This window comes from Anabrus simplex, chromosome 1, assembly GCF_040414725.1.
Source record: "Anabrus simplex isolate iqAnaSimp1 chromosome 1, ASM4041472v1, whole genome shotgun sequence".
In the NCBI taxonomy this organism is placed as follows: domain Eukaryota; kingdom Metazoa; phylum Arthropoda; class Insecta; order Orthoptera; family Tettigoniidae; genus Anabrus; species Anabrus simplex.
Window position 1 is genome coordinate 480,904,469 of NC_090265.1, and position 23,204 is coordinate 480,927,672.

Sequence of the window (23,204 nt, forward strand, 5' to 3'; positions counted from 1 at the left end):
AACATTGGAGCAAGTGACATACGCTGGGTTACAAATTATATCCTTAGTTGAATGAACTTTTGAGTGGGTGGCAACTCCTCAAAATGTCTCATTTAAATGGTATAGCGATAGACATCCATACATATTGTGAGCTGAAACAGAAGTAGTTACAAAAAAGTATGCGATTTTGAGTTGTATTTTTTTAAACTGGCAGAAAGACGGTTGAGAAATGATCCTGCAAAAATATCCCCCAAAGCTACTGCTGATCTTTTTATCTTCTTTCAGTTCTTGGAAACTTGACAGATGACAACTTCCAGATCAAGTAAAAAAAAAAAAAACATGTTCAAAATATTCCCAAATCAGAATGCTTCAGAGGCAAACAGATTCTTCAAAATGTACTGCAGGCATTACGTGGAGGGAAAAAAGGAAAGCTTGATTCTGTGAACAGAGAGCTAACGAGTATGTTCAAGGATCACAAGGATCTCAGCAATTAAGCTTTAATGTGTCTTCGGTTTTTAATGTTTTTGTTCTCAACTGTTGATTACAAGAGAGGATTTTCTAAGTTCAGAGACTGACAAATTAGTTTTTCATATCCACATGATGAATCTTAATAATCAAGATCAGTACCTACTCTAAACTGACGTATGATGTGGCATTGTATTAGACCTTTAAATAGTCTTCCTTGGTGACATTTTATCTCTGTTTTCTTTTAATGTATGATTCTGTGAACAGTGAGGGTTTTATAGGGAAATATAAATTGATTTACTCACCATAAAGTAGTGAAAATTAGTGCTAAAGTTAACCTAAAATTCAGTTTTTATTTGACAATTAGCAAATGAGGCCAAATGTGACCATCTGTCTGTCTGTTAGGTCATCAGCCCAGAGGCTGGTTGGATCCTCAAATAGCATCACCAAAGCCTATGCAGTTATAGGGAAACCACAAAAACCAATGGCAGTACCAAAATGAGGCGTACTAGGCAAGATGAGGAGCGAGGTAGTTTGCCATTGCTTTCCTCACTGGGCCAGACAGTGCTATTGTAGCACAACTAACCCTATGAACAACACCTTTCATGACACTCAGACACACTGGTTGTGCTCTGAATGTCATTAATCAGCACCACCCATACCCCAGCAGCTTCCATATTGTCATAGCCATGGATGAGACTGGGACTTCAGTGGAAGCTACACTTTGCTCTGGCCTGTGCCAAGAGATGGATGCAAAAGTACTGTATCCATCAAGAAATGACAGCAGGCAGAATGTGACCATATCATCTGAAGGAAAAAAAAAAAAACCTGAACAGGAGCAAATTTAACCTACAATGTACACTCACTGAACCTGTACATCAAGTAATATTTAACTTTGTAATGTTGGTATCAAGAAACAAGTCGCACCTAAAAAGGTTTTACATAGTGTTATAACAATCGGCAAACCACAGGAATCCCTGTGTAAATGTAGTCAAAGACCATGCATAACACCTTAGGGTTTGCTGTTTGGGTTCAGATGGATTTTTCTTTCGTTTTTTGGCTTGACTGGGGTATTTTAAAATATTTTTTCCTGTGTAATATGGGTAAAATGATGTACATTAACATAAGTAACTAGGTTCCAGAGACATGTTTTTATATAAAAGTATATCAATATCATTTTGTATGCTATAAGTTATACCACCTGATATTTCCGCTAAATATGTATACCAAAACCCCTTCCATTCGTGAAATATTCACAGAAATCTTCACAAAATCCACATAGGTTACATAATCACCACAAAATCACACCCTACTAATAATCTTTGAATAGCAAGCTCTCAAAGCACATACTTCAAGCAATAAAATAAAATGCAGTTAAGTTAAATCAATGATCTCAAAATACATGCTAACCTCCTCCCGAAATGAGGACTGCTGTTGGGACTCAAGGAGTAGTATCTAAATACAGCATGAAATTCTTTAGGAGTTTTGGCCTTAATGTTTTAGAACTAGAAGAAATTGTTGCCAGTATTCCTAGGGACTCTACGGACTCTCTCCAAATTGTCTATCGCCATTTATAAATTATTTCCCTATTTCAAGGTAAGTAGATAAAAATTGTCATATGCCTATGTGAGCAAAAGGGGAGAGAGAAAAAATTCTCTCTCCATCTGTTATGTGTTCATGCATTATAATTTTCTGTAGTACTGCACAATTCTATTGTATTTTTCCCCCTCCATCTTCATTGTAGTCTAGGTGGCCTTGTAGTTTGTATTCAGCCATTGCTACAGCTTTTATCTGGTCATTATGTTATACGTATGTCTTAAAAATGTAAGGATTTATATTTGGAGATTTATCCCTTTTCAACATCCCTTTAGGGATGTATTGATTATAAAGATAATGTAACATAACCTTATGGCTCCTAGAATTAATTTTGTTTGGGTCAGCATGTAACAATAGTGGACATAGACTTCTATATTTTAATAAAAAATGCTCTCGCTTCAGTTTTATGCTCATCATTTTTTTTTTAATCTATCAATTTGTCCAGATTTTATTACTTGGGGGCCAGTATAATTATGTGAATGAAAGACGAGCTTTCTTCATCTCACTAGTTTGCTAATTTTCATTTAAGTAATTCTACTTCAACTCTAAATACTATCACTCCAACTGATATAAAAGTATTGATAACTATAACCTCATATGATCCATTTAAATCAGTATGACCACAAATAAGTTAAATAAGCATAGCTTGAGAATGCGTATGTAATTAAATGCTTGTTCACAATTTTCAGGTTTAAAATTGTTCTCGTATTTGTGTGTTCATCTATATATTATAAAATAAGAGTTTTGTCTGTACATTGATCAAAATTTAAAAAGGATGGTATTTCTGTATCAGTCATGTCCACAGTAACAAGGAAATGCATTTTTTAATTTTCCGTAATTTCTGTCTGTCTATCTGTCTGTATGTACACGCATCACGAGAAAACGGCTGGAGAGAATTTAATGAAAATTGGTATGTGAAGTCCGGGAATAAGTCGCTACAATCTAGGCCATAAATAATCTTTTTCACGCTGAGAGAAATGGTAGTTTAGGGGAAGGCCTAAAATTTCATTCTCAAATATTTATGTTATTAGTGGTCCTATCTTAATGAAAACCGATATGTGAAGTTCTAAAATAAGTCTCTACAATATAAACTATAAATAATCGATATTCACTCTGAACGAAATGGTAGTTTAGGGGAAGGCCTAAAATTTTATTCGCAAATATTTATGTTATTAGTGGCCCTATCATAATTGAAATAGGTATGCAAAGTCGGCAAATAAGTCGCTACAATCTACGCCCTAAATAAACTTATTCACACGGAGAGAAATGGTAGTTTAGGGAAAGACCTAAAATTTATTTCTCAAATATTTGTTATTAGCTGTCCCATCGTAAATAAAATCGGTATGCAAAGTCGCGGAATAAGTCGCTACAATCTAGGCCATAAATAACTTTATACACGCTGAGCAAAATGGTAGTTTAGGGGAAGGCCCAAAATTTAATTCTCGAATATTTGTGTTATTAGTGGTCTTAGTGACAATTACTACATAAATAAAGTTACATAGTATTAAATTTCCGATCATTTATGGCTTATACATTTTGACCGTACCGGCTATGGTAACAGAGATATTGATGAATGTGGATTTATGCTGCTAAGATCATATCAGCGCCGTCACGAGAAAATGGGTAAACAGAATTTAATGAAAATAGGTATGTAAAGTCGGGGAATAAGGAACTACAGTCTACGCCATAATTAATTTTATAAGACGGCCTTATATTACAGAGTCGAAAGAAAACTGAATGTGAAGGCCTACAATACAGAAAGCTCATAACATTGATCAACAATAACATTAGATTGACCATTGTTTGTTGTGATTTGCTTTGTGTCTCTGTTGCCATTTATCTCCGATAGATGGGGTTACTGCTGTATACCGAGTTTCGTTTTTTATTTGCTCTACGTCGCGCCGACACAGATAGGACTCACGATGGGATACGAAGGCTAGGAGTGGGAAGGAAGCAGCCCCTACGTTAATTACGTTACAGCCACACCATTTTCTTGGTGTGAAAATTGGAGACCACCGAAAACCATCTTCAGGGCTGTCGCCAGTGGAGTTCGAACCCACTATCTGCCGGATCCAAGCTCACAGCTATGCGCCCCTAACCGCACAGCCAACTCACCCGGTCGTACCGAGTATAACAGCCTGCCTGAAAATTGGCGGGAAGTAGCTGGGGAGTTAGATAAATTTCTGATCTTACTGATACGTAACAAACTGGTTCATCATAGTATTCGAGCTATTCAATTCCTACTCTGAGGCACTGATTGGAATGAGCAGTGTACATATTTAAAGGAATAATGGCAGAGAAGTGTTCACGGCTGTCTGCGGTCTAGTATTTGCAGCACAGGAACTTTGGACTGTTAGATCGGCATCGTAGTACTGTTCGATAAAAGTGAGAAAATGTGCGGTTTATTAATTTGATCGAGTATTTTATATAACATTGCTTTTAATCACTACATTCCTTCTGACGACTTCGGGTAGGAAAACCACAAAGACAGTCTTTGTGAGAATCCCGTAGCGAAGCACCGGTACATCAGCTAGTTTATTTATATATTAATTAAACTTGTTAACTTTAAAATCCACTTTCTCATTCCCTTTATATTGGTAAATCTATAGTCTGTATTCCTTATTATCTTATGATTCTCCCAATGATACTTATCAACAAGCTGGAACCTGTTATTCGTTATTATACAAGTAAGTTATTATGATTGATTCTGTACTGATCTTTGATTTTCAGTTTATTTCTCTCTGAACTTCTTATTTTAGGATCCTTGTATTGTGACTGATTACCTTGATTTATCATCGTTTAGACTTAAGACGATTTTGAGTATCGTCATTACTACCATTTGAGAAGTTACTCCACAGCAGTAATAGTTATTTAATTTTTAAATAAATTTCTACCATTCCAATCTTTTGTAGAGTATGATAAACTACAAATAAAATGCTTCCATTCAAGAATAGCTGCTTCTTTACGGGAACAACGAAAAATTTGAATCAATAAGTAATAGATACACCAAGATTTTACAATGGAATTGAACAAAAGGCTGTACTGGAAATGGGAACAGTTAAAAGAGGCTATGATCGACACTGCAAGAATTACAGTTCCTTTAGAGAAAAAGAGGAAACGTGCATGGTGGTCACCTGAGGGTAATGAGGCAACTGAATAACAACGGAAGGCATGAATGAATTGGTGTTCCCTGAAAACATCTAAAAACCAGAAGTAATTCCAAGAAACAAGGAAAAGAACTGCCAAGACCGCCAGGAATCTCAAGAGAAAGTATGAAAAAGAATGCTTAATTCAGATCAGAAAATAAAAATTAAAAAGCCCACCTTTTCAATACAAAAAATCGTTGAACTAATTAAGTTACAACATTTACTTGGGACTAGTTTCGATGCTGATGTGAGTCATCTTCAGCCACTAATGAGAACAGGCAATAGTACATAAATGAATCAAAATATATTTCATTAAAGCATTGCACTTTTAAAACACTCTTGATATTAAGCTTATGATGTTCATAAGAAAAGATAAACTTCTTATAATCCCAAGATAAAAGTCTAGTCAGCCACTATTTGAAGAACACTCAACACTTTAAAAAATTATAATGTAAACCTTTGTATTCAAGTAAGAATCTTGAGAGTCTTAAGTGGACTTTTTAATTTTAATTTTCTGAAATTCTTAATTTTTAAATAATTCAGATCAAACATGACTTTCACAAATATAACACCCAGGACTTTTATGAAACGTTCAAGAACACCTTTGATATATACAGTATGATATACCAAGCTCCAACTTCAGAAATCAAGAATGAAAAGTAGCACACAATGATGTGGAAAACAGACTACTTCATAAAACTCCTCAACTGTTAACCATCATCCTGGAAATTTGACTACAATCACAAAGAAACAAATCCGGACGCAGAACCTCCGACTGTGGAAGAAGTCGGAAGCATCAACAAGACCTTGAAGGATAACAAAGCACCTTGAACGATGGAATTATTGCAGAACTTACGAAATATGCCAACAGAGTGATCATTGAACTGACAAGAACCATGAACAAAATTTGGGAAGAGGAGAAACTGCCAGATGGATGGACAGCAGTGTTGATACACCCACTTCATAAGAAAGGAGACAAGACAGATGTCAACAATTACAGGGGAATATCACTACTACCAGAGACATTGTAAAGTCTGGAAAAACAATTGGAATTGCAAATTGGTATCAATGAGGTTTTAGAAAGGACAGGTCATGTGAGAAGCAGATCTTGAAACTAAAACTGATCACTGCATACCGAAAACTGAGGAACAAGAAATTTGTGCTCACATTTGTGGACTTCAAGAAGGCCTACAATTAGGAAGATAAACATTGATCTATATCCTGGAAGAAATGGGTCTAGATTGGAAGATCAGAGAGGTCATTAAACAGACAGTGACTGACACAACATCCAAGGTCAAGTTCAGAGGGGTATTATCGGAATTCTTTGGGATTAAAACAGGCGCAGGACAAGGAGATGAACTTTCTCCCCTTTATCCGACTGTGTTCCTGACAAAATGATTAGTGTGTGGCACCAAAAAATGCAAGGAATAGGCAGTATACGAATGGTATACAAAAAAGGAATTGAAGTTGACTGCTAGCCTTTGTGGATGACATTGCAGTTCTGTCAGTCAATAAAGGAGGCATGTAACCAGATTACCTAGTTCCAGGAACGAGCGAGTAATGTAGACATATCTATCTCCTTCGAGATAAAAAAAACAACAACAACATTGAAACAACACCTAAATGGATGACGGTAGAGGGAGAAAGGATTCAGACAGTGGAGAAATTTAAATATCTGGGAGAGGGGATGAACAACAATCTGTCAGTATTCCAAAAACCACTTAAGAAACAAGATAACAGCCCAACAACACTAAGAGCTTATATACAAGCTTAAATCATATCACAGTTCGACAGCCCCTTTCGACTAACAAACCAATATCCGAATACTCCAAGAACAGAAGCACACTATCAACATTAAAATATTAGTCAACAGAAGAAGATATTAATGACACTTCAGCAGTCCTCATCAAGTTATTAATTTAATTATTCAACGTAGGTTCGATTTTAATTATGACATGAAACCATCGTCTTTCTGCACTAGGCACATCATTAACCTGTTCGGTGGGCAATGCGGCGAGATCGCGGCTACAAGTCGCTTGCTCGGTGGGGAACGCGGGTATATCCACCAATTCAAATTTCTTTTTTTTTTTCCTCAGTTCCCTGCCTACAGAGGTTTATTTCCTTTTCAGTAGTGTATTCTGGATGAGTCTGCCCTCTGATGTGAATTTCTTCAATGATGTTCTCCCAATACCAATGTGTCATCCATGAATTGCAACATAAAAAACGCAGCTGACGTCCAGGCAAGAACGACCTATGGCCTAATAGATTCGCGCTGAAGCTTTAGCTCATCGCCTAATCGTCCCATGGATGTAATAATATTGCTGTAGAGGGGATTTCCAGAGATTATGACACTGAAAAGACCTCTATGATGACATTTTATAACTGTGACTTGATTTATTATCCTCAGTCTAGTTCTGCCTTCACGAATGGACTGTGTGTTAACCGCGAGTTACACAACATTTTATTATCGCACGTGTCCGTAACGCAGGCTTATTTCATGATTTTCGTCCAAACTGCAGAGATCAGAGTTCTATTCGACCCTTTTTTCTTACATTTTTTCCGCTAAAATATCTATAACGAATCACCAGCCCTCACTGTTAGAGGAAGATGATTTATGGGTCATGATAAATGAAATGTTGGAATTTAGTGGGGAGAATAGTGATATTAGTGAAGTAAATTCTGCCGAAGGGAATTTATAAGTGACAGGAACTTACGTGGAATAAGTACTGCTGGCTTGAATATACAGCGTTCGGACGTACCTGATGCAAATGTTCAGCAGTCGCTAAAGAGACAACATGTGTTCGATTCCAGTTTAAGTAGCAATCATGACAGTGACAGTTGTGACAATAATACTGATTACAATCCAACCATAGCAAGTTCTTCATCAACTTATACTGAAAATGGACAAAGAAAGTCCCTCCTCGATTTAAAATTCCATCGTAATGTAAAGGGAGAGTTTTTAGGAAAAACAAAACTGAGCGAAATATTTGAATTATTTTTCATGACGAGATATGCCAGAACATAGCTGAACAAACAAAAGATGCCGAGCAGAAAACCACACATAAAACCCAGTTTAGTAAGATGAAAGGAAGGAATCGAGATCAAGACTGTGTCCGAACAAATAAGGACGAAATAAACTTTCTTATGGCCATGATGTTGCCGCATGGGATTGTACATAAACCTAAATTAGGACACTATTTCTCGTAATCGCTTGTTCACTATGTCTATTTTCTATGAGCTGATGACAGAGAAGAGATTTTTCTCGCCGGACTGAGTGGCCTAGACTGTTGAGGCGCTGGCCGGCCTTCTGACCCCAACTCGGCAGGTTCGATTCTGGCTCAGACCGGTGGTATTTGAAGGTGAAGGCCTCTGGTCAGTAGATTTACTAGCATGCAAAAGAACTCCTGCGAGACTAAATTCCGGCAGCTCAGCAGCTCCGAAAGCCGTAAAAGTATTTAGTGGAACGTGAAGCCATCATTATTATTATTATTATTATTATTATTATTATTATTATTATTATTATTATTATTATTAGATTTTCCTCCACAGCTTTTTATATATCTCTGACAATGAGGTGAATAATGGACAACTTCCTCCCAAAATATACAAAATAATCCAGTATTTGACCACCTGCAAGCAAAATTTTTTGAAGCTTTTACCCCTGATGGCAAAGTGTCAATTGATGAGAACCTCTTGCTATGGAAAGGGTGGCTAGGGTGGAAATTTTACATACCAAGAAAACGATCACGTTTGGGAATGGAATCGTAAATTATGCGAAGCCGAGACAGGTTATACAACATGATCTGCTTCCGTGTGTATCATAATGAACAGCTGTAAAAGACATAACACTGCGAAGACTATAAATACTGTAAATATTACCTGTATTGTAGTGTAATATAGTTCGTTTGTGTCACTTATGAATTGTAGGTAGGCTATATAAACTTGATCCTTCGAAGCATTAACCAATATAACAGAAAATTTTGTGAGTATTATAATTTATTCTACTGTAAATCTTTTAAGTACATGTAAACTTTGTAAATCTACAATTTACATATACAGAAACATTTATTTCCAGGCAGAGATTGATAGTAACCCGCCTAAGATATACAGGTGAAAGTTCTTGTATAAACGAAAACCAGAGTTTTGCTATTAGGAAGAAGCAATCTCGATTTCACAGTGTGAAAGCACTTAGTACGTTTTTGCACAAAGTATTGAAAAATTAAAATAACAGAATTTTTCAACAATTAAATACATTATATTAAAGTAAATATTTCCCTTTGGGCCCTTTGATAGTTCATTTTAGTCTAAGATTGTTTTTAATCAAGTAATTAAATATTTTCTTCAATCAGGGAAATTGCTCCCCACCTGGGAGTGAGCTGGTGTGTACCGAGCTCCCCGCTTAAGGGGTTAATACACAGAGTGCTCAATGGAAGTGGATAGTCTAATGACATTTCGGCAAACTCTTTTGGTTGGTTTGTCTACAAAAGATTTGCTCAACATAAATGCTCAGGTAGAACTGCGACGTGAAAGTAATGTTTCTGGGCTAGTCACAAACTAAAAAACAAAAACAAAAATTATAACTTGTTCGTTATTTTTTAACAGACTGCATCAAGTACGACGTGCCAAGGTCAAACATTACGGAAATTAGCACAGTATTAGAATGCTTTTCCTCTTCACTTCGTACATAAATATTTGCATTGTTCCATACTCATTTCCACTATTTTGTAATAATATTTTTTTAAATTATCATTAATATTTAGCATCGACCATGGCTCCAGGCCATCAATATTGTTAATTTTACTTATATGACTTTTTTAAAGTGATGTTTGTTCAATGTATTATTAGTGTAGTAGATCTTTGATCAATTTTATACATAGGTAACGATATGGTTTGTAAGTTTTTTACTGTATTCAATTTCGCAGCTGATTTTAGAACAATATTTAGCCAGGTATCTGGTAGGATTTGAGGTATTGATACGGCTGATGATGCCCCATAGGAAAAGGCGAAACATGTCCCAACTCTCATTTTAATAATGTTTTAACTCAAACGTCAACATTTTGAATTGTATTGAATAGGTGGAAGTGAAATAAATTTCGTACATTGATTTAACAAAGGACATGTTCGGCTCACTTGGTGGAGGTCTTTCTATTTGACACCCATGGGCGACCTGCATGCTTGGATGTGGGACGACGATGAAAATGAGGTAGAGAGAAGGTAAAAGCCAGTGTCGGCACGTAGCCTACTCCTGTCGAATAACATCAAGGGGACTGCTTAAAGCTTTATGTCGCCATCTGACAGATAAATCACCATCAACAGCATCATATGCCCTCACTTCATAAGAACACTGCGGAGAGGTTTGGAATTTAATCAAGGCTTTTGGCACACATTCTAGTGATTAGAAATTATATACCACCACCTCTCCTACCCTGCCAGCCAACATTTCTTTTCGACACCAACGTGACTCGAACAGACTATCCACGCTATCAGACCCTATAGACTTGACTCCCTAAATCAAATCAAATGCCTTGTTTGCAAATGAGGTGTCTACTTCGGTTGCAAATGATGTACAAAAATTCATTGTTCTCAACAACTAAATTTAACGATCATGGCCACCATGCGGGCTACTAACAAGGTATTAAGGTCTTTTGTAACCATAAAATCTACAGTGTGGTGGCATCAGGAGCTGAAAAACGAACCTGAAAGGGATGGGGATAGAAGGTATGGAAGTCAGCAACAGGAAATCTCACAAGTCGAGAATCAAGAACACAAAGAAGTTCGCAGTGGAAGTTAGATCCCAAGCACCAAGGACGAAGGAGAGTAGAAGATTGCAGAGTAAAGAAAGAAGAACTGGGCAAGGATCAAAGCCCAGAAGCAGCTCAAATTGAATTATTATCATTACTATTATTCATGTTATTTGTTTTACATCCTGCCAACTGAATTTTAAAGGTTTTCAGAGATGCCAGAATTTTGTCCTGCAGAAATTCTTTTACGTGAAATTGTATTAGAGTGGTTCACAGTCAGTCAAAATGTAAGAAGAAGAAGAAGAAGAAGAAGACATTTTAAATTTCTAAATGTCATTGAAATATTGTTTGAAAAGACTAATTATAAGGCATCTTCACGGCAACTGCCATACAAAGGCAGCTATCCTTTCTTGGATTTTCTCTCTTCCTCTGCATGTAACAATAAAATTTGGACCAAATACTTTCAAGGACTTTTGAAGAATATACCTGATTTCTCTATTTGTAGTTTAGAGGTTTTTATGTTTTCTTTACTTATTTAATGTATTCTATTTAGTAAAGTTAATAGAAGAATTCCAAGCAATTATCTGTGATCTGGGTAAATCCAGTTGTTTGTCCAACCCTTGTCCCGTTTCTGTACGGGGACGGGTATGAAGTGAGATAAATCTGTCGAGGCAGGTTTTTATGACCGGATGCCCTCCCTGACGTCAACCTCATCAGAGGAGTTAATGAGATAAAATGAATGACATGATAAATGATAGTAGGAAGCGAGAGGGTGAAACCTGGTGCCAGCACATATCCAAATAGCTCCAAGGGGTTTGCTCAAGGCTTAACGTCCCTATCCGACGGATGAACCACCATCAACAGCGTCATATGCCCTCACTGCACATGAGCACTACGGAGAGGTTTGGAATTTAATTCAGGCTTTTAGCACGCAATCTAGTGATTAGAAACTGTATACCGCCACCTCCCCTACCCTGCCGGCCAACATTCTGATGGTAAATTTTCCTTCGACCAATGGGACTGGACTGTTGTTTACTACAATCTCAGAGCTACGCGCACCAGATCCCAACAGGCAGCTACTAAGAACGCACGGCTCCAGCACTTTACACACTCCACCTTGGTTTCTCATAACATACCAGCTTCCAGAACGCACCACGACGCATAACTTTCATCATATTTGACTAATGCCACCAATCTTAAACATCGCGTCTACAGAAGAAAACATGCTCCATTAACATTTTTAATAACTTTAACATCTGTAGCTGCCAACAGATCTTCAGATAAACAACAGCATTACCTAATTTGTAGTGGATCATTATAATACTAATTACGTATACATTTTATATTTTTATGGATCCACTTTGTTGGAACGATATATATACAAATCCATTTATTCCAAATCAGTGTATATGCTGTACTGCACACTAACAGCACCAGTGTAATGAGTTTTTATACTAGACATGTGTGGCATACATACCACTGTTTTTGATTATATGCCCATTTTAACAATATTTTAATGTCCACATTAGCATATATTTTTATTCAATTTTAACCTCACACTAAGTTTCAATCAGAATGTAATGACTTTACAAAATGAATTCAGCTTCTAGTATGTACAAAAGCAAGATGTTGCACTGATACTTAAATCAAAAATGTTCAAGCCTGTGTTCTATTATATCATGTGACTAATCAACAGCCAATTCTGTAAATATTTGAACTTGTCACTGTTGAGTTACACAAACATATCTGTGTTCCATACTATATAACTTAAAATTGGATAGTAGTAGCAGTAAGGTAATATGTGTCTTTATGAACAATGCACACTAGTCATGTACTAGACACACCAAATATTAATGAACAGCCTAAACTAGTCTAACTTTTACTATGTGATGTTTTTATGAACAATTTACAACTGTCAACTGAGGATGACCCCATAGGGGTCGAAACTAGTCTTGAATATTTGTAATGTAAAATAAACTCGTATTGATAAGGTGGAAAATTGTATATATATTGTTTTTATGTAAAGCAATGGGACTGGAATCGGCTAACCACGGTGTCCTTAAGCCTTTCACTCCGGCATAGCAAGTATGGTGGTGTGACCCTCTAGACATGAGCAGTGGGTAGCCCAAGCCCACTGTACGGGATACTTGTCTCGCTCCGCTCTCCAGTCCGCAGTCGGCTCGTGATGTAAGGAGAGGATAGGCAGAGTTTAAAAGTATTTTATTTTATTTTATTTTATTTTATTTTATTTGTAATGCACATTCGGTGAAATGCTTATGATTATGTTTTTAGCACTCTTCACTCTATTCGCATAGAAGAGTTATGATACGCGTGATAAAAACAGCTGAAAGAAACTTAACATGCTAGCACTGTCCACTAAACTTTTCAATCCGGAACTAGCTGCATCAAATTTATGTTCCTTCGGATTCAGGTTCTCCTATTTCCAATTTAGTTTTCTGCTCGATGGTTAAGGTACCTTGTCTTCATTCTCACTATCTTCATATTCAGTCGAATCATCGAAGTAGGCTGACCTTTTAGACGACAAAGCGGTAATTGAAGTAGAAAACGTCCCTTTGGAACACACAGCAGACAATGATTCTACTGATAATCATTCTCTAATCATTTACCTACACGTCAATCACCGAGTCCCCAACCGGCACCAAAATGAAGACTATTTTTCAAAGAATATTCTTTTTATATAAGTCCTATATTGATGTTTCATAACCTATTGTACTTCATATATTTGATTCACTGTAAATAAAATCAGCCACTAACAGAATTTCATATTCTCAACATGTGTCTTTTAGCATGATCGTGCGGGTGGTTTTCCACGAGAACGGCGAAGAAAATACTTATTTTACTATTTTTCCTGAAATCAAGGCTCAAAATTACGTACATTGAAGTAAGAAAAAAATTCAAATTTCGAAGAAAATATCTCAGGGTGGAAAGGGTCCTGAAGTAGAAGGTGTGATTGAAGTCGTTCCGTCACCAGAATCAGATGACAAATAACTATCGTCGTCATCTTCAATGTCACTAACCAGTATGAGGCCAAGAGCTTCCTCCAGAGTATATCTTCCCTCCGTCATCAGGCCTTTCATAATTTCAAAGCAATTGAAAGCTAAGTGAAGAAGCACAAGCAGTCAGCACAGGGGAGCAACTAGGCGCGAAGTGAGTAGCATACCGGACACATTGATTTCGTCTTCAAAGTGGTTACTCCTATCATCTGGTGATCATAACCATAACTAAAGACTCCCAAGACAGTCACAAGAGACCTCCAAGGCTGAATTCCCCAGTGAAAAGGAAAACAGCCAAAAGGCACATGACTTTTACAGCAGTTCACCGGCTATGAGGCATGGCTCCAGCATGACTGCTACAGCAGTCCACCGGGTACGCGACAGAGCTACCACCCGACTGCTACAGCAATCGACCGGGGTGAAAGGGTTAAAAATAGCCTTCCTATAATAAATGATACATTGATCTGAAAAGGCTTTTGATAGTGTCCCAAGATCAAATGTTTGAGGAAGTTTAGTTCTAAATGGTACTGACTAGGAAACAATTAAAATGGTAGAACCAATGTACCATTTTTTAAAAAATTTTACAGCTAAGGAAAAATACAAATGGGCAATACAGAATGTGTGAAAATGTAGACAAAACAAGGAAGTTTACAATTTACTTTATGTTGCACCGACACAGATAGGTCTTATGGCAACGATGGGATAGGAAAGGCTTAGGAATGGGAAGGAAGAGGCTGTGGCTTTAATTAAGGTACAGCGGTGTGAAAATGGGAAAACAATCTTAGAGCTGCTGACAGTGGGGCTCGAACCCACTATCTCCCAGATGCAAGCTCACAGCTGCGCACTGCATGGTCAACTCACCCGGTTGAGACAAGGAAGTGTACCGTTTTCTTTCCTCTTTGTAACTGGAATAGATGTATCATAAGAGCAGCATAAGCAGTCTATGGAGGTACAAAAATTAACATAATGATATTTGCTGATTACATCATTTGAGATATGGAGAAAAAATATCAGAAGTCCAAGAGCAGCTTATTGCAGAAAGCTGGACAAGAAGAGTGGGAAACGAGAATTATAATGATTAAAAGCAAGACAATGGTGATGACATGAAGAGTGAGAGAAGGAAAAGGAACAATGCAAATCATAGTTAATGAAGTTTTAGAAAATCTCAAGTACTTAGGAAGTGAATTAACAGAGAATTCATTACTGAATATGGAATCAGTACAAAGATACAACTTGGGAGTGATTTCTATCATACAGTTTGTTATCTAAGTACTATGGAGCCAACATATGTAGATGTACAACCTATACTATATTACCTGCCCATTATGTCTTATGCACCTGAGGCCTGAGCAGTGACAAAGAAGAACGAGAATCATATACAGGTAGCAGAAATGAAATTTCTTGAGAAGTACAGCATATCAGAAGACAAGGAAAGTCTGAATTAGAAATGAAGATAAACACAAGGAAACAAAAGTGAAAAGTTATGTGATAAAATAAAGAGAAATAGACTGGAATATTTTACTCATGTTAAGAGAATGAAGAAGGAATGCTAAAGCAAACTATGGATTTACAAATGAAAGTAGTAGGAAACCAAGGAAGATAGAGAGAACTAATTAAGAACAGCATAAGGCAATGTGACCTGGACTGGAACATAGTGATGGATGACAAGTAATGAAAACAAAGCAAAGTGGAGTAGAATAATATTTACTCCTACTTTGCTACATCCAAATAAATGATGATGAATTAATGACAAAAAGTCTAAAAAGGAAGATATTTTCACTTGTAATGCTATATCCAAACAAATACCTGTATTATTCCAGTCCACAGATGCAACAAAAAATAGACATAACTAATCATAACTAATCAGACCATCAAGTCCGAACATAGATTAATCAAGCACTGAAATCTGGAAAATTATACTATTAACATAAAAGCCATCTTTTTTAAAACATGCATCTGGAGGAGATGATGATGATGATGATGATGATGAATTGATAGTTACTTTTTTGTACTATGTTCTCCATGTTTGTGTTTTTTCTTCTTGTGTTTGTTTCCATGTGAATGATCTTTGTTACATTTTGAACTCTCCTTCACTTCTTCATCTTTTCCCTCCAAGTCAACTCCTTCGGAAGTATGATTTTTCCTCTTCTTTCGGCGTTTCAGTTTCACTCTCTCCCCAACTTCAATGTGAACACCTTCAGTACTATTTTCATTTGAGGTACTGCTATTGGTATTTTGCACAATGTTTTCTATCCCAACAGTTGAAGAAAGAACTAAGACGGAAGACTTTTCCTCCTGCTCCTCTTTACCCTGCCAAGACAATGTATTCGGTTGACTAACTTCTAATGGAATAAGTTCAACAGTAACACTTTTCAAATCAACTAGTGTATGGTTAACACATGTCCTTTCCTGCGGAACTTCAACTATCTCATTAGAGTCAACGTCTAATGTAATACAAGTCGGAGTAGCCAACTTTGATTCAGCCTTAACAAGCATAGACTCTGCATCATCATCTTTCTGAACTTCACACGAAGTTACAACTAGGCCCTCAGAATCTTTCAAACCTGTAACTTCACTGATAACAACACTACTTTCTGATGCACAATCTTCAGGAGTCTCATTCGTTTCTTTTTTCTCTTTCTTCTCCTTGTGAGGTGAGTTATCTGAAAGAACATTGCGGGCACTCCTTCGCACATGAATCTTGAGAGGAATTGTTTGCTTGCGAGGGCTTCTTCGTAATGGGCATTCTGAGAGTGAGCCAGTGGGCTGCCAGTCACCATCGTCGCTGATCTCCGGCGGCAATGAACTGGTACTGGGGACAATAAAGAAAGACGGAGTTGACAATACATTACAATAAATAATACATTATTGATTTGTTACAATTTATAGGATATCTGAAAGTATTATAACATCTGTTACACCCTACAATTTACCTAACTTGTTATGCATCTACAAAAATTAAACTGTTCAGAGTGTATGTATACTGATAGTATGAGACAAGTTTTCTAATTGATGACTGTTCCAGATGAAATAATTTTCATCTAAATGTAGTTTTGGTGTCTTTCAGTCTGACTAGCTTAATGTTAATGATAGCTCACACTTAAGATTTCTCTTTCAATGTTTCCTCTTAAAATTATAGGAAGCGATTAAAAAATACATATGGAATGTATATACTGAGTTTGAGACATCAGTTTAATAATAATAATAATAATAATAATAATAATAATAATAATAATAATAATAATGATGATGATGATGATGATGATGATGAAAATCTACAACCTGTTTTCCAGTCATTGACCGGGTCAGGGATGTAATGAATGAATCAGATATAGGCTGTTAGTACGATGGGGTCGCCACTCTCAAAGTGATTTATTAATGACTGATAGATGCTATGAAATGAGAATGGAGAGTGTTACTGGAATGAAAGATGACAGGGAAAACCGGAGTACCCAGAGAAAAACCCGTCCCGCCTCCGCTTTGTCCAGCACAAATCTCACGTGGAGTGACTGGGATTTGAACCACGGTATCCAGCGGTGAGAAGCCGATGCGCTGCCGTCTGAGCCACGGAGGCTCTAATAATAATAATTATTATTATTATTATAATCATATGGCCTCAGCTACCATGTGCAGACATTTCAATTTGACAACATTTGGCTGTCTGCTAGTCAATTTCAACGTTATGACTGACAGCTGCCTCTGTGGATCAGTGGTAGAGTGTCGGCCTCCGGATCCCAAGATAGTGGGTTCAAACTCAGCAGAGGTAGTTGGATTTTTGAAGGGCGGAAAAAAGTCCATTCGATACTCCATGTCGTATGATGTCGGCATGTAAAAGATCTCTGGTGACAAATTTGGAGTTTACCCAACAATATTCATTAAATCTCAGCCATAGACGCCCAAGAAAGTTTCGGTTTACTCGGTCTGCCATCTAGTAGGCCAAGAGTAAAATGGAACGTCAAAACTGACGAGCAGACAGCCATATGGCGTCAAATTGAAATGTCTGCACACACTAGCTGAGGCCATACTATTATTATGATTATTATTTGTTTTATCATGATTGATGGACGTCTCCATCTGATGTATCATTAAAACGCAAGAGAACCAATATATCAACAACTTAAATCTATTATACCAGAAAACTTAAAATAACACATTATATATAACCAAGAAATAATTACGCAGATAAAAAAAATAAAAATAGTGAAACTAGGTTTGGAAATTAATTAATATTTGTTCTTCTGGAATGTACTAATCATCTAGGTTCATATTATTTTGCATTGATCATGTTGTTGTCACAATTGAAATATTAAATTAAACATTATAAAACATTATAAATAAAATGATAAAATGCATTGTAGCATGGGAAGTTACTGGTTAAATTGATTTGAAAGATCATTTTATATATCAATTCTCGTTGATTATTGCCTAGGACAAGATTGTTCGTAGAACATTAATATTTTTGGTTTGTTGTCATTTCAAGATAAGCTTCCGGAAAATGATGTGTTTCTTAACCAACAGCACAAATCTGCTTCTATTTAAATTACATTATTGCATTAAACATTATCATATATGATATTAATTCATCTTTAAAAGCAAATCATCACTGTACGTAAATAACAAGGTAATAGTATTCTCAAGTATGCAAAGGTCGCACTCAGAAACCACAGAATGACCTTGAATGCTGTAACGTCATGAGCGGCTCATAAGGCATGAGCGACCGCACTCTTCAATAATAAGACCATGACAGGTGCCGTTGTAAGACTTGTCGGCGAGATTCTAAGTCCCTTATCAGTGCTACTGCTCATGCGTGCCGGGCAGTTATATAAGCTTGTGCGCGCCACGGCTTGCTCATTCCGAGCGGAGCTATAGCACGGTACAGACGTAGGCGTGCTGTTAACTACAGAGGGCCACAGCCTTTTGTTGAGAAATTTATTGTTCATTTTGATAATTTAGTTTCGGGGGATGGTTATCATGCTCTTGAGTTATACAAACCCGAGGAACCTGGAGTTTTGTTAGGTTGGAATATGAACTTATGCATTTATGTATAATTTGCGAGATGAAGGCAAAGCATGTATGAATGAATACTTATGTTTGTGTCTTCAGAGATGCAGTACCTCCTTTAAAAACTTTACCTGATTTTGATGACCAAATTGTTGGTACTAATATTATGACTGCTTTTTCTTCTAAGGAATGTGAAACCTCTGCTAATAACATTCAATGGTTTTCAAGATGTAAAGCAAAATTGTGGCGTGGGCATGTCTTAGCTTTTGATATGGATGTTAAATCAGAAGAAACACAATAAAAAATGAATGTATTTGGCAACTGTACCCTGTTCTTTAAAGTTTAACCTTTTCCTTATTCCTATCTTTTCCTGCCTGACCAGGCTTGCCTGGGAGGTCCAACAGCCCTTTTAAAGGCTACCAAAGAAACCTTGATAGCAATATGCCCAATTATATCAATAAATGATCTAATGTGCGAGTTATTCTAAGTACTTACCTACGGCAGAATTCCAGCAGAAGCAAGAAGAATTTCAGCAGAAGCAGGAGGAAATGATAAGAAGTATTGAAGAAAGGCAAAAAGAGACCGTGAGAACAGAAGTAGGGAAAGGTCAGAGATTACAGAAATTAAAACAGTTATACAAACCCGAGGAATCTGGAGTTTTGTTAGGTTGGTATATGAACTTATGGATTTATAATTTGCAAGATCAAGGCGAAGCATGTATGAATGAATACTTATGTTTGTGTCTTCAGAGATGCAGTACCTAATAAGGCATGATCATCATACGCAATCATTAACCCGACTCAAGGAAGAGAGGGTCACCTTCCCTGTTCTCCACTTGAGTAATTCTTGCCTGGCACATCCACGCTGCGGGGGTGGGCATCCTCCACATCAGTAGGCCGATGTGAAAGGATGGCTAAGTTCAGATAGAGACCCAGCACCACGGGGTATAACATGAAACCCATGCCCAGAGTTACGGGCGAAGACCTTAACGGCATCTTTGGCAGAGAAGGAGACCTTCGGAATGGCAGAGATGGCGGATGAGGCAACCCATCCTCCCTGGGGATAATTAGAAGAGGATACCACTGCCTTTTGGAGAAGAGGGATCTTCAAAAGCTAAGGGAGTAAACCCAAAAAGAAAATCCTCACCTGTGTTAGGCCTAGCAAGTCAACAGTTGAGTATGAATATACTGCTTTCAAACCTAACACAAGCCTCGGGTGGAAGAATAAATTAAATACCGGACATGACAGTTCTTCTCGTACCGACCGAATTTATGATGGCCAAAAGCCTGATACTCATCGGAGATACCAGAAGACACAAAACCCTCCCAAGAAGGAGCGACTGGAAATTGGTACACTCAATATCCTTACTCTCACCAACAAATATGAAGAAATGTGGATCTTATGGAGAGGCGTAAGCTCAAGATATTGGGACTGAGTGAGACAAAATGAAAAGGATATGGGAAGAAGCCCTTGAGAAATGGATATGTGCTGTACGGGAGTGGGAACAATAATGAATCCAAAAATGGCCTCCTTCATAAAGATATAGACACACAGACAGATGTCAAATATGTGAGCGATAGGATCATCCAGTTGAGACTAAGCGTTGGTAATGCACAGCATACTCTCCTGCAAGTATATGCACTGCAGACAGAATGTACCACAGAAGAGAAAGAGCAATTCCTTATCGAACTTGAGGAACAAATAACAGAGGAGAACACAATCATTATGGGTGATCTGAATGACCAGGTTGGTAAAGAAAGACTAGGCTGTTGAAACATCGTTGACCCCCATGGCTATGGTAACAGAAACTCTGAAGGAGAGGACCTGATTGATTTCTGTGTGCGAAATAACTTAACCATACAGAACACATGGTATCAGAAGAGGGACAGCCATAAAATAACGAGATACAGCTGGGACGGAAAGCTCAAGACTACGATCAATTTCATCATCACTGATAGAAAAGCGGGTCAATATGTTACACATGTTAAAGTCATACCCAGCGAGTGCCTAGATAGTGACCAGCGGCTATTAATCACTGACCTAAAAGAAGTTCATGAGCCCAAAATTAAACAAAAGAAAATGCCAAAGATTAAGACATGGCTGTTGAAGGACATGGAGAAGAAAGGAAAATATGAAGTGAGGATAACAGCTAAATTACCCAAAACTGAGAAAGGGGGAGTAGAAGAAGAATGGTCCTTATTCAAAGAAACCCTTGTAAAAGAAGCCACGAAAATTTGTGGAAAAACAAGTGCCACACAAAAAGAGAAGGAAACACCTTGGTGGAATGATTGAGTGAAGACAGCAGTAAAAGACAGAAATATACTGAAAAGAAAATTAGACCTCGAAAAAAAGAAAACAGATGATAGACGAAATGAATTAGAAATTGAACATCTAGCACAGGAATACCGGCAAAAGAAACTGGCTGTAAAAAGACTGATCCAGGAAGAAAAGGAAATGTGCTGGGATGACTTTACTACACGGATAGAGGAAGACTATCAAGGAAGTAGGAAACTACTATACAAAATAGTAAACAGTAAAAGAAATGAATATATAAATATCCTTGCACTGGAAACAGATGATGGTAGCTTAATACAAACAGAGGAAGGGATCAGGGATGAAATGAAGTACTTCAACATGCTGTTAAATGGAGATGGGGGCAACACCACCACCAATGACTGTAGTGTAGATGAAGCCAAAAACAACAAATACCCATTAACATGGCTTGAGGTAGAAACAGCACTAATGAGCAAGCGAAATGGGAAGTCCCCAGGCTTTGATGATCTCAGCTCAGACATGATAAAGGCAGGTGGAATACTAGGCTTGAATTGGCTATATAGAGTGATTTGGGAAAGAAACAAAATTCCAGAAGATTGGAGTAAAGGAGTCATGATCCCACTGTTCAAAAAGGGCAACCGACGGAAATGTGGAAATTACAGAGGCATCACGCTATTGTCACACTCACTGAAGCTGCTGGAAAATATCATAAAAATGAGACTTCGAAAGATAGTGGAACCTTTGCTTGAGGAAGAACAACACGGGTTCAGGATAGGTCGAAGTACTGTGGATCTTATCTTTGCAGTAAAGATGCTGACAGAAAAGTACTGGGAATACGGAAGAAATCTTGTGATTGCATTTGTGAACATTGAAAAAGCATATGATAGTGTTCCTCGAAACAAGATATGGGAATGTCTGGAAGACCTAAAGGTGCCAAAGCACTTAATTGACAAAGTCAAGATGCTATACCAGAAGTGCTACAGCTGTGTCCAGATAGACAACAGACGACCAAAATGGTTTGAAACAAAGAGAGGTGTCCAACAAGGAAGTGCTGTCACCATTCCTGTTTGTAATAGTAATGGACAAGGTCATCAAATCTATCAAGAAAATGGACAGTGAACCAAACGCCCTGGTATTTGCTGATGATGTTCTTTTATGGGGAGAGACAGAAGCTGAAGTTCAGAAGAAACTTAATGAATGGAACAACACATTCAAAAATTTTGGACTGAAGATGAGCAAAACAAAGACAGAGGAAATGACCATCAACTGGGAAGGAACAAGCTCAAATATGTTTCTGGAAGGAGCAAAAATCAAATCAGTTTCCCACTTCAAGTACCTTGGAAGCACAATCTCGAAAGACAACACTGTTAGGCAGGAAATACTCAGCAGGACATAGAAAGCATCAAACTTCTACAGCCAAGCCAGAAATCTTCTCTGGGACTGCAAAATACCACAAAAAGCAAAAACAATCCTGTACCACACTTACTTCGTACCAATCTTCACGTACGGTTTAGAGACATGTACCCTACTAAACACACTTCAGTAGAATCCAAGCAACTGAAATGAGATTCATTAGAACCATGAACCACACTACCAGAAAGGACAAGATAAGAAATGAAGTGAATAGGAAAGTAGCTGGTATTGAGGTTCCTATTACCAGTGTCATAAAGAAATGCAGACTTCAGTGGTATGAGCACATAATGAGAATGAACAGGGAAAGACCTGCCAGAAAATATTTTGACCTTAATCTCGTAGGAAGAAGACGACAGAGAAGACCAAGAAAATGTTGGGCAGTGACTGTACGATCAGATGTGGAGGAGAGAGGACACAAATGGGAGGATGTACTGGAACAGAAGATGTATGAAGACAGAGGGAGATGGCGAGTGCTTGTACACCACACCCAGGAAACTGGAGTTGGGAAATGATGATGATGATGATGATTAAATCTACAAAGCAAACTGACAGAGATAATGGAAAATAAGAATAAA

General features: G+C 37.4%; 1 protein-coding gene across 1 annotated transcript in view; it reads right to left on the reverse strand.

Annotated features, from left to right (window-relative positions):
* LOC136873995 (uncharacterized) overlaps positions 1-23,204 on the reverse strand; it is a 270,477-nt gene that overhangs the window by 170,434 nt on the left and 76,839 nt on the right. The window contains exon 3 of the mRNA XM_068227561.1: positions 15,954-16,753. Coding sequence (XP_068083662.1) covers positions 15,954-16,753 — 800 coding nt within the window. The remainder of the gene's footprint in view (positions 1-15,953; positions 16,754-23,204) is intronic.